Here is an 11,743-nt window from a genome sequence, read left to right as displayed (position 1 = left end):
CTCCTGACTTCCTGTTGATGGAGCTGGAACATGGACAGACAACAGCTCAGAGAGATAGAGCGAAGCTAACCATTCAAACATTTAAAAACCATTTACAACATCTTAAAATGAATCCTACAGCTGACTAGCAGCCAGTGCAGTGAAGCCGACAGAGGAGTTATTCACTCTGGCTGCAGCGTTCTGATCTGCCTGCAGACGATGAATGGAGGCCTGATTGAGCTCACAACACAAAGAGTCGCAGTAGTCCAAGATGTAATGAAGGCATGAATGTAGCGCTAATATACTGATGAGCGCCAGGAAAGGGTTTAAACGTTTGATTGATCTATGAGGTACTCCACAGACAACGCTGTTAAAACGTGAAATCACCCAGAGAAAAATACAGCTGACTTCGTCTGATATAAATACATTCATCTATAATAGTGCAAAACAACACTATATAAAATTATTCCGCTTTATAATCAGCAATAATGTTTTAATAGTAAAAACTAACAAATGTGGGGATTAACAACAGAACAAGCTACACTGATAAAAATAAAAGGTTCTAAAAAATAACTAGCCACCATTTAAATAGAAATAAATATTTAAATAGAAATAAACAGGCTTCTCAATGGTTTAAGATTTATTGTCAAGAAGCGTTATAACAAAGAAACAACAAAAAACACACTATATAGTACTTGTTTGGTTTACAAATTTAACTTTTGGTCCTAAAAGGAGCAAAATAAAAATAAAAAATAAAACATATCAGAGAATATTTGTTATTGTGAAAAATTAGTGTTTTGCAAAGCAGGACATCTTTTATCAATATTAGGATGGAGCTCGCATCATAACTGCCACAAGGAGGATCCAGGCGAGCCGATATATCAAGTTCTCCATCTGACTGCATCAAGTCACTGATATTGGAGTAAACCTAAGTGACCCAGTTTATGGAACCAGATCTCTTTCCTGTGTTCCTGTACCAGAACTAAACGAAGTGAAGCAGCATTTATTTTCCTCAGGTCCAGAACAAACTCCCTGAAAACCTGAAGTGTGCAGAAACTGATGGTTTTATGTCAGAACTGAAAACCTGCAACTTTGCCCTAAAGGCCAAATGTTATTTACTCATCAGGTGAGTTTTATGGTGTTTATATAGTAATTACAATGTAGTTTGTGAGAAATTGTATATTTGCCTCTGTTTATTAATCTTAAATTTTACTTTTCTCTAAAATGAAAAAAAAATTATAATAAAACAACTATAAACATTCAGTCTTAAAGGTGCATAGCCACATTATTTGACTATTTGTTTATACGTCAATATCTCACTCTGGTTGCATACAAAATTTTTATGAAAGATTATCACATCCTGCTGGCGTATTAGTTTTTATTTTGGTGTTTATGCTTTGTTTTTGCTCAATATGTTAGTAAATCAAGCCTTTGATGCTTATTTACGATTTTAACAGAAGTACATGCTGCACATAAACAGCAGGGGATAAAACAAGGAAGTGGCTAACGGCTATTAGCATCTCCCAGCGAAACAATGAAGAAAGGTCCAAGATCTAGTGGAAGAAAACACAAATAAAAATCTATGAAGAGGGAAAAGTCTGGAACGTCTCTGGGAATCCAGTCTGAACGTTGGTGTTCACTGAAGCTAAACCTGCCGAGGCTCAGATGTGACGCAGAGTTGACTGTCGTGAGTAAATGTTCTGATATGAGGATCTTAAAGTTGCTGTAGATTATTTAATTAATAACGTTGGTCTTCATCACGCTGAGCTGCTGCTTTACTGCGAGGCATTGAGAGTCAGGCTCGGTCTGACGTTATTTAATACTGATTTATTAATTAATCAAACTGGCTTTATGGTAGTTCTGCGATACTGCCACTAGATGGCGCCACATCTGTTTATATCTACTAATAGTGCCTGGTGCTGGGCTATTTGCCCACAAAAAGGACCATCAAACATTATCAGGATGGAGGCTTGGTGTATATAACCTTATTTTATCATGATCAATGGTTTTTAGTCTTCTTTATAAGGACGTAATGTGGTTATACACCTTTAAGCCTAGTTTTACTAAATCTTTATTATGGTCACAAAGGCATTTCAATAGGATCAAGTGTTCATTCATTGTCTCTAACCGCATTTCCTTGAAGGTTTGGGTTGTGTGTGTGTGTGTGTGTGTGTGTGTGTGTGTGTGTGTGTGTGTGTGTGTGTGTGTGTATACAATCACACAAACAGACACTACCTATGGGCAATGTAGTGAGAACAATTAATCGGGTAATAGTCTCCTTTTGGCCAGCTGGAGGAAGCCACACATGCGCAGGAATTACAGCTGTGTTAATATTTCCATCTACACAATTTCTCCTCCTTTGTGGATTCTCATGTGATTTTTTAAAGTGGGCTTTTCTGTGAATCTTCGGCCACAAACGTCACATCCAAAAGGTTTGTCTCTTCTGTGGATTGTCATGTGACCATTTAAAGCAGACTTTTGAAAAAATCTGCGGCCACAAAGATCACAACCAAATGGTCTCTCTCCTGTGTGACTTTTCACGTGTCTGTTTAGATTTGATTTAAATCTAAATCTTTGCCCACAGACCTCACAACTAAATGGTTTATCTCCTGTGTGGATTCTCATATGGCAGTTTAAATGTGAATTTTCACTAAATCTTTTCCCACAAACATCACAACTAAATGGTTTATCCCCAGTATGGATCGTCATGTGACGGTTTAATGCTGATTTTTCGATGAATCTTTGCCCACAAACATCACAAATAAATGGTTTGTCTCCTGTGTGGACTCTCATGTGGCTTTTTAAAGTTGCCTTTAACCTGAATCTTTGATCGCAAACATCACAATTAAAAGCTTTTTCTCCTGCATGAATTCTGATATGATTGTTTAAAGTTGACTTGTTGCGAAATGTTCGTCCACAAAAATCACAACTAAATGGTTTGTCTCCTGTATGGATTCTCATGTGTCTGTTTAAACTTGATTTAACTCTAAATTTTTGTTCGCAAACCTCACAACTAAATGGTTTTTCTCCTGTGTGGATCTTCATATGTCTATTTAGCTTTGATTTAACCCTAAATCTTTGTTCACAAAGATCACAAATATAGGGTTTCTCTCCTGTGTGGCATTTCATGTGTTTGTTTAGATAATCCTTCCTGTTAAAACTTTTACCGCAGTCAGGACAACTATAAAGTTTTAGATCTGCTTGGACCGTACTCGCTGAGCTGGAAGACCTTACTGTTGAGTGAGCTGTCATGTGGCTCTGCAGAGAGAGCTTGTTGACAAACCGTTGGCCACACTCAGAGCAACTCAGAGATCTGTTGACGGTGTTTCCACCTGATTCAGGAGCCCGGCTCTCCTTCTGCTCGTCGTCACTGTCTTCAGTTTCAGATCCAGACTCAGACGAGGGCTTTAGGTCAGAGTCAGGATGGTCCACATCATCATTCTTGGTCTCTTCAGTCTCTGAGGAGTTGGAAGTTTCTCCATGAGTGTTCAGATCTTGCTCCGTGCTGCATTCTGGTCCCCCACATTCCTCTTCATCCATCACTTCTTTCATCTGCTCAGCTGAGCTGCTGATTGCAGGATCTCCCCCATCCGTTTGGTGATTTTGAAGCTGTGAGAAGAGAAGATTCCCTTCATCATCTTCACTCTTTGTGAGAACAGTAATGACTCGAAACCTGGTGACATCAGTCTCCTCCTTTACACTGAGCTGCTCTTCCTCCACACTGCTCCAGAGTCCCTCATCTTCCTCCTTTATAATGACAGGCTCTGAGTCCTGCAGGTCCACATCAGCGCTCTCTTCTTCAGGAACCTCTTCTTTAACCACCACCGTCTCTTGAACATCTGCAGGCAGTTCTGAAACAGAATATACAGATGATGAGCAACTGTAACTTATCAATACATCTGAAATGGCAGTTATGAGATTTAGTGAACATTTTGGTAAATATTTTAAATGTGTCTTTATGTAGCACATTCACAACATTTGGTGTCTCAAGGCACTTTACATGACAAACATCAATTTCATATTCAGAAATGTGTAAGTAAGACTTCGTCAACATGTAGCTGGGTCTTTATAAAAACTAATATCTCCCCAAATAATTTTTTCAGAAATAATATCGTACACACAGGATTGTTTTCATAAAAGTTTTCATCCACACAAACCTGCACAAATACGCCACTGAGCGTTGTTTTAAACATACCTGACCATTAGGGGGCAGTGTAGCGCTAAGCTAAAACCTGTCAGCCAATCAGACGCCTTCAAAATAATGGAGGCCAGCTGACCTCCAAGCGTTCTTCCTCCTCCTCAACATATCGGAGCATTTGGGCGTAGAGCCACAGTGGACAGTCGTCTGCATTGTTGATGGCTTTGCAGCAATCCCTCATACTGAGCATGCATGAAGCGACAGTGGAGAGGAAAACTCCCCTTTAACAGGGAGGAGAACCTCCAGCAGAACCAGAACCAGGCTCAGTGTGAACGCTCATCTGCCTCCACCCACTGGGGCTTAGAGAAGACAGAGCAGAGACACAGAAAGCACAGAAGCTCACATTGACCCAGGAGTACTTTCTATGTTAGAGAAGACAGAGCAGAGACACAGAAAGCTCAGAAGCTCACATTGACCCAGGAGTACTTTCTATGTTAGAGAAGACAGAGCAGAGACACAGAAAGCACAGAAGCTCACATTGACCCAGGAGTACTTTCTATGGTAGAGAAGACAGAGCAGAGACACAGAAAGCTCAGAAGCTCACATTGACCCAGGAGTACTTTCTATGGTAGAGAAGACAGAGCAGAGACACAGAAAGCACAGAAGCTCACATTGACCCAGGAGTACTTTCTATGTTAGAGAAGACAGAGCAGAGACACAGAAAGCACAGAAGCTCACATTGACCCAGGAGTACTTTCTATGGTAGAGAACACAGAGCAGAGACACAGAAAGGACAGAAGCTCACGTTGACCCAGGAGTACTTTCTATGGTAGAGAAGACAGAGCAGAGACACAGAAAGCTCAGAAGCTCACATTGACCCAGGAGTACTTTCTATGTTAGAGAAGACAGAGCAGAGACACAGAAAGCTCAGAAGCTCACATTGACCCAGGAGTACTTTCTATGTTAGATGGTAATAGTGGATGATCTGCCTCCCCTGATGATGTCACAGCTAACAGAACACCAGACCAGGTGTACCTTCTATGAAGAGAAAAATAAAAAGCTGAAATAACAACAAACAATGCAGATTGGAGAGCAGTAGGAGAACTCAGCAGAGAGAGAGAAATAGACCCTGATGTCCTCCAGCAGCCTAAGCCTATAGCAGCACAACTATAGAGGTAGCTCAGGGTAACCTTTCTCAGTGAGATGCAGATCAAAGACCCACCATCTCTGTCCTGGTGGGTAGAAGCTGCTGCTTGGTGTGAGCGGAGGACTTGGTCTCCTGAACCATGATGAGATGCTGATCTGGAACCAGTTGGAGGACTGAGCTGTAAACTCCATCCTCCCCATCTGAGTGCTAGTTTTAGCTTTATTCTGAACCACCTGCAATTTATCCAGATGTTTCTTAAAGCACTTGACCTTACAGGAGGATAATATTCAAGTTGACAAAGAACTACCAGTGGACCACTGAGTCTGACCCTGAGCTGCTGGTCCTCCTGCTGCTCCAGTTCATGTAGCTGTAGTTTAGTTCCTCTGAGCTGCATCGGACCGCAGACACAACGCCGCTCAGCTGTTCTGTCTTTGGGAGGAAATAGTTTTAGTCTGAGAGTTTTATTAGTTTGACATTTACTGCTATGTTGTGTTTGGAGAACATTTCCCAGAAGCTATTGCTTTTCTGCCATCTTTGTGGCTGATATAGCAAAGGTCCAGTTCAGGTAACCACAAGCTGACAGTTGTTGGTTCTCCTCTGAGGCAGAGGGAACGTTGTCAGCCGCTAACTCAGAGTTCTGATTACAGTTTGTTCTCCACTGGCTGATGGGAATCTAAATGGAGGTATTGGTCTGTGTTTGTGGGGCTTCTGGTGAATCTCAGTTACAGACTCCCGTCTTCCTGAATGTGCACCGCAGAGTCCAGGAAAGGCAACATGCCGTTCTTGGCGTCCTCTCACGTCGCTGTCCCCTGAGCTGATGGGGTTGGTCAATGCCTCAACATCTTCGGTCTTTATTTTGACCCAAGTGTCCAACTGAGTGCTACCATACTGCAGGTAACCTAAAGGAGAGGGTTGGTGGTGTAAGCACTGGGGGTCCTGCTCTCCACCTCCTCCAGGTACAAACTGCTCACAGTGGGGGGCTCTGGGAGCCCACAGCACACCGTGTTTCTGTCTGTGAAGGTTGTCTCTGTCTCTGGAATATGTGGTTGAGAGACAGAGGTCCACCAGGCCACAGATCTGGTTTGATGTCAAATCGGTTCTTTCAGTGCTGCTTGGTGTTCCACGTGAGTCCTGACAGAGTTCAGTGCCTCTGATGAACGCAGGCGAGCAGAGAGGAGACGTCAGAGGGAACGATGGTTCCTCTGGTGCCGGTCTCAGGTGTTGGACTGTAGAAATTAAGTCTGTGGAGGTTTACAGGTGGTGTGGAGAGTTTCCAACCAGCGGAGCCAAAGTTGTTTTGAAATGTTGTGACCGAGTTAATGTTGCTGATGTGGGGCAACAAGAACGAGGAAGTCAGACTAAAGTGTTGCAGCTGTTCTTTAGACAAGAACTGGATGATTTCAACGTGAAGAAAACATCAATAAAAAAAATAAAAAAATATCAATAAACTGCTAAGAGACAAAGATCTCAGTCGAATGCTGAAATGGAATCCCAGCTTCTGCAGCTAACCCGCCCCTCAGGGAGCAGTGGGCTGCCACAGGTGTGACTGAGAGCCTTGCTCAGGGACCCTAGTGGCAGTCTGTGGGACTCACACCAAGAACCTTTGTGACCTCTGCAGGACCCAAGCGCTCTAACCACTGGGACACCACTGCCTGCGTTCTCTGCTAAGACGGAGTAAAGAAATACATATTATGTTTTCACATCAGTGGCTGTCCCTGCAGCTTGAATCAAGCAGGATTTTAGCAAATAATGATATTATTATATGTTATATTATATATGCTGGATATCTGAACTTTTACAGAAACAGCAGGACAGCCAGAACATAAATATGAATACCTGCATGGTTTATGTTAGGGTCAACATATTTTACAGGACTTGCATTTATGGTGCAACGATGCTAACAAATAAAAACCTGGTGTGATAGATGAGCTGGTAGCAGCTGGAAAACGTAGGTGAGTCTAAAGGGCAGGTGGCGGTGCCTGTTTAAAAATACCATCAGTGTAACGAATCTGTCTACAAAATGTTAGGAATCCAGTTTATTGGACACATTTATGTTGCCACCTGGAAAGAATATGTTTCAAATATCTGGTTCTTTCAGATCAGCATTCAGTGGTGAACTCCAGATTAACTGGAGACACATCTCAGCTCACATTTTAGGAATTATAACGGAAATCACAAGGTTCCAAGTATAGTTTTAACAGAGCCAGGCAGTATCTGCGTTCTGTGACCAGCATGTCTTAGAAAAGAAAGATAATAATTGGCCGTTGTTTCACAATAAAGAAGGTGTTTTCTGTAATTCCACAGAAATGCTGGGCTGTCAGAATATCCCAGCTGTAAATCTGTGAGTTGTTCTCAAAGTTCTCGTTAGTGTGGCTGCATGTTAAGAGCACATGGAGCCTAACGAGTTCATTGATTAAATCCTGAAACCACTTCAGACTGTTTCTGAACTGGTTTAGCTGCACTGTATGTAAAACAGGTGTATTATATGCATTTGTTGAGAAAAGGATAAAAACAGAATCACACACCTGCTGCTGTGGCTTTTTTTCTGTTCACGCATCCAAACCAGAGACAAATCATAATGATAGTCAGCAATAAGATGAGTTTTAGAGCCATATTCTGACAGCCCAGCATTTCTGTGGAATTACAGAAAACACCTTCTTTATTGTGAAACAACGGCCAATTATTATCTTTTTTTTTTCTAAGACATGCTGGTCACAGAACGCAGATACTGCCTGGCTCTGTTAAAACTATACTTGGAACCTTGTGATTTCCGTTATAATTCCTAAAATGTGAGCTGGGATGTGTCTCCAGTTAATCTGGAGATCTCCACTGAATGCTGCTCTGGAAGAACCAGATATTTGAAACATATTATTTCCAGGTGGCCACAAATGTGTTCAATAAACTGGATTCCTAACATTTTGTGGACAGATTCGTTACGTTGATCCTATTTTTGAACAGGCATTGACGCAGCCACCTTCTGGACGAACCGTGCCGCTCGTTACCGCATTACTCAGAGTATTTGCGCAGTTAGAATCCAGCGTCAGACCAAAACCTGAAACCCAGAAGCTAAGCTACAAACAGACAGCAGCTGAGCAGCTTCCGGGGAATAAAGCTGATGCAGCATCTGGAGGTGAGATGATGGAGTGTGGAAGCATCAAACCTGATGTGTGCAGCAGATGTTGGGGGCTGAAAGCAGCATCCAGGATGTGGTGTCTCTGCTCCTCTGCTGCATCCAGTCGCTGCTTGACCTGCTGTCTCCACATCTCTGCTAGCTTTTCTCTCTCCAAACTTTCCTTTAACACTTCCTGAGCAGTTCCAGCTGAGCTTCAAGCCGTTTCTCTTCTTTCCACAGTTCACCAACTGCTGCTCTTTCTATCTTCCAGCTTTATTAACTCTCCCGCTGCTGCTCCGTGGACAAAAACCCAACAAAACACGAACGACGACGAGCCCGCTGCCGCCATTCTTCCGGAGAAACACGAGTCTGCGCACTGGCAGTTGGAGGCCCGCGGAACCAAAGACCCGGAAGTCGCGCACACAGGACATCCGTTAGACGTTAACATGTCCACCATGTTGGTAGGGCCAAAAATTCCAATGAACAATTAAACTGCAATTTTGGGTGATTTAGATATATATATAGATAGATATAGAGATAGATATATATATAGAGAGATAGATAGAGAGAGAGAGAGAGATAGAGATATATAGAGATATATACACACATATATATTAGATAGATAGAGAGAGATCTAGAGAGATAGATATATATTAGATAGAGATATATTATATAGATAGATATAGAGATATACACATATAGATGTATAGACACAGATATATTATATATATATACATAGATATAGGTATATATATATATAATCTATAGATATAAATATATATGTGTCGTAGATATATATAGATAATATATAGCGATATATATATACACACATATATATTATAGATTATATATATATATTATATATATATATATATATATATATATATATATATATATATACTATATATACACACATATATATTTGTATATACACATATATTATATATATATACACATATATATTATGTATATACACATATATATTATATATATATATACACATATATATTATGTATATATATATATATATATATATATAGATAGATAGATAGATAGATAGATAGATAGATAGATAGATAGATAGATAGATAGATAGATAGATAGATAGATAGATATATAGATAGATATAGATATATAGATATTTATTTTAAACAGTGGGGTTCACAATTAATAATTTCATAGAATCTAACAGTTAAGGGTAAATTTACCATTCATTAAGCCTGTTCAAAGAAATAGCACAACCCTCCAGTGAGCTGCATCTAAAATGCTATTTTATTCAGTTGCTCTTCCTTTTTAATCATACTTGTATTTACATAGCTTTTAAAATGATAAAAGCCTTGAAAACATGTTTATATTATGTAAAGTTAAGGTGAGCTTGGACTCTTGTAGTTCAAAGGTCAGTACTGGTAGCGCTTACAAAGCTCTGTTTGAAAAGTTGGTGAGCCCTGCTCTAGACAATAGGGTGTTACAATCATCATTTTGGTGTAATGAAATAAAATACCAAACATAATTTTATTAAAAACGTTTAATATGGAGACACATTTCTGCCAAAACGTTGCACACAAAAAAAAGTTTTGCACACAAACAAAACTTGTTTGCACACAAAAAGATTTGTTTCACACAAAAAAAAATGTTTTGCAAACTGTTCGCCAACCTTGCACTCAAAATATCATTTATAAGTTTTCCTCGAGCACAAAACGGTCTCTGCTCGTACAAAACAGCCTCTGCTCGAGTACGAAACAATCCCACCACCGCTGCGGTAAATTTGTGCCAAAAGTCACGTGATGCATTGAGTTGTTGTTGTTGTTGTTCAGACTTCCCGACAGCACGGGGCGCACCCGAAAGAAACTGAAACGCGCCGGTTTGGCTGAAGAAGAAAAACGTGACATCACAGCTAACAGCATTAGCACTCCACAGGTAACTTTCAAAGCTTTCCCGGTGAAAAAGTAGTAGCTCACTATGGTGATAGATCATGTAAGATTTCAGTTAAAGGCCCTGCTGTGTTACAGTAAGGGACCATGTTACTTTTTAGAGCAAATAACATGAAAGCTTGCCTTAGGTTGAACGCCATGCTAAAACAACTTTTGCTTTGTAATGCAGCCACTGTGGTTGGCTTCTGCTTTTACTGTGCTGTGTCAAATAAATAGTACCTGAGTGGATACCCAGATAAATGCATTGTTAACAGATTATCATGTGGTTTTTGTGTTGTTTTCAAATGACTGTCTATTGTTCTTATTGGTGTAAATCTAAATTGGTGTTTGGATTTGGTAATTTATCCTAAAACTGTCAAACCAATGCATGTATGCTTATGTGCAAAACGAATTCTTAATGAATTTAAAATAATTGCAACGAGTGGATATTGATTATATGAAAATTGGTAAGGAAATTAATTAAAAATTGCGTTTTCTAACATAAATATGAATGTTACAAGTAAAGCATATAGCAGCAGATCTAGATCATATCTCACTACCTTTCTAACTCCTTAATTTCTTCAAAGTAAAAATGAGGTCATCTGTGCCCAATTGCAAATATGTGTTGTGCACTTAATAAAATTGGTTTGGCCATGGCAAAAACCACAGCTGGAATTAGCCACATGAGCAGATATTTTCTTGAAAAGTTTGTTTTCATCGAAGTGGTGATTTATTTTTTTCTTTAACAGTATTATCCTTTACATAACAATAACACATATCTGTTTTCCAGCACCCACTGATGAGGTGAAGGCCATCAAAGTTCTGGGCTGGATGGAAGGCTCCTACATAAACTCTGGTAGTCTACCAGGTCGACTTCCATCACGAGACTACCAAGACTTGAACAATTCAGGATTTGATGGAATCTTTAAACACATGAGGAGTTGGGCTTGTTAAAAAATAACTTAATATGTAACCGTTTTAGTTCCCAGTATTAACTACTTTGATCAGTAACTGTTGCAGCATGTCCTTCATAGCTCTTAGTGGAGCCGTTTAGGCTAAAAAAAAAAAAGGTTAGGAAAAAAAAGGCCAGGTTTGAGATTGTTCTAAATTTCCTGACAGTCTTACATGCAGAAATTGTTTTTCATAGTCCTGTTTTTGGCTTCATCCATTTCATCAGCCAGTTTTTTTAATACAGCCCGTTTTATTGTTAATATATGGATTGTTTACTGGGAAAAAACCTGGAGAATTAATGGAGTTCTTTCAGTCTTAATTTCAACAATAAAAGCAATCCTTGTGAAAAAGGTGTATTCACTTTGATTAATATTGGTAAGAATTGGAAATGAAGAGTTTATCAAAGGGTATGTTTATTATGCAATGTGGAAAATAAAGGACTGTTTAATTGTCTCACAATGTTTGCATCCTCAGTTTTAGTAAAAAAAGGGGTCATGTGCCCCTTT

The 11,743-nt window shown here is 39.8% G+C and overlaps 1 protein-coding gene across 2 annotated transcripts; it reads right to left on the bottom strand.

Moving 5' to 3' along the window:
• Window positions 1-2,122: 2,122 nt before the first annotated feature.
• Window positions 2,123-8,809, bottom strand: LOC118560522 (gastrula zinc finger protein XlCGF57.1-like). Of its 2 annotated transcripts, XM_036131580.1 has the most exons (3): window positions 8,425-8,808; window positions 3,679-3,830; window positions 2,123-3,588 (listed from the first exon to the last, which is right to left on the bottom strand). In XM_036131580.1, exons 1-3 carry the CDS (start codon window positions 8,525-8,527, stop codon window positions 2,320-2,322), a joined length of 1,524 nt encoding a protein of 507 aa, XP_035987473.1. In that variant the 5' UTR covers window positions 8,528-8,808; the 3' UTR covers window positions 2,123-2,319. The 2 variants fall into 2 exon arrangements, with proteins under 2 accessions (XP_035987473.1, XP_035987472.1); XM_036131579.1 differs by having other exon boundaries at window positions 2,123-3,830; window positions 8,425-8,809.
• Between the last annotated feature and the right edge of the window lie 2,934 nt (window positions 8,810-11,743).

The sequence above is a fragment of the Fundulus heteroclitus genome, unplaced genomic scaffold (genome assembly GCF_011125445.2).
Source record: "Fundulus heteroclitus isolate FHET01 unplaced genomic scaffold, MU-UCD_Fhet_4.1 scaffold_44, whole genome shotgun sequence".
In the NCBI taxonomy this organism is placed as follows: Eukaryota; Metazoa; Chordata; class Actinopteri; order Cyprinodontiformes; family Fundulidae; genus Fundulus; species Fundulus heteroclitus.
The sequence above is the reverse complement of the archived record's forward strand: the minus strand, read 5'-3'. Positions and strand labels throughout refer to the sequence as shown.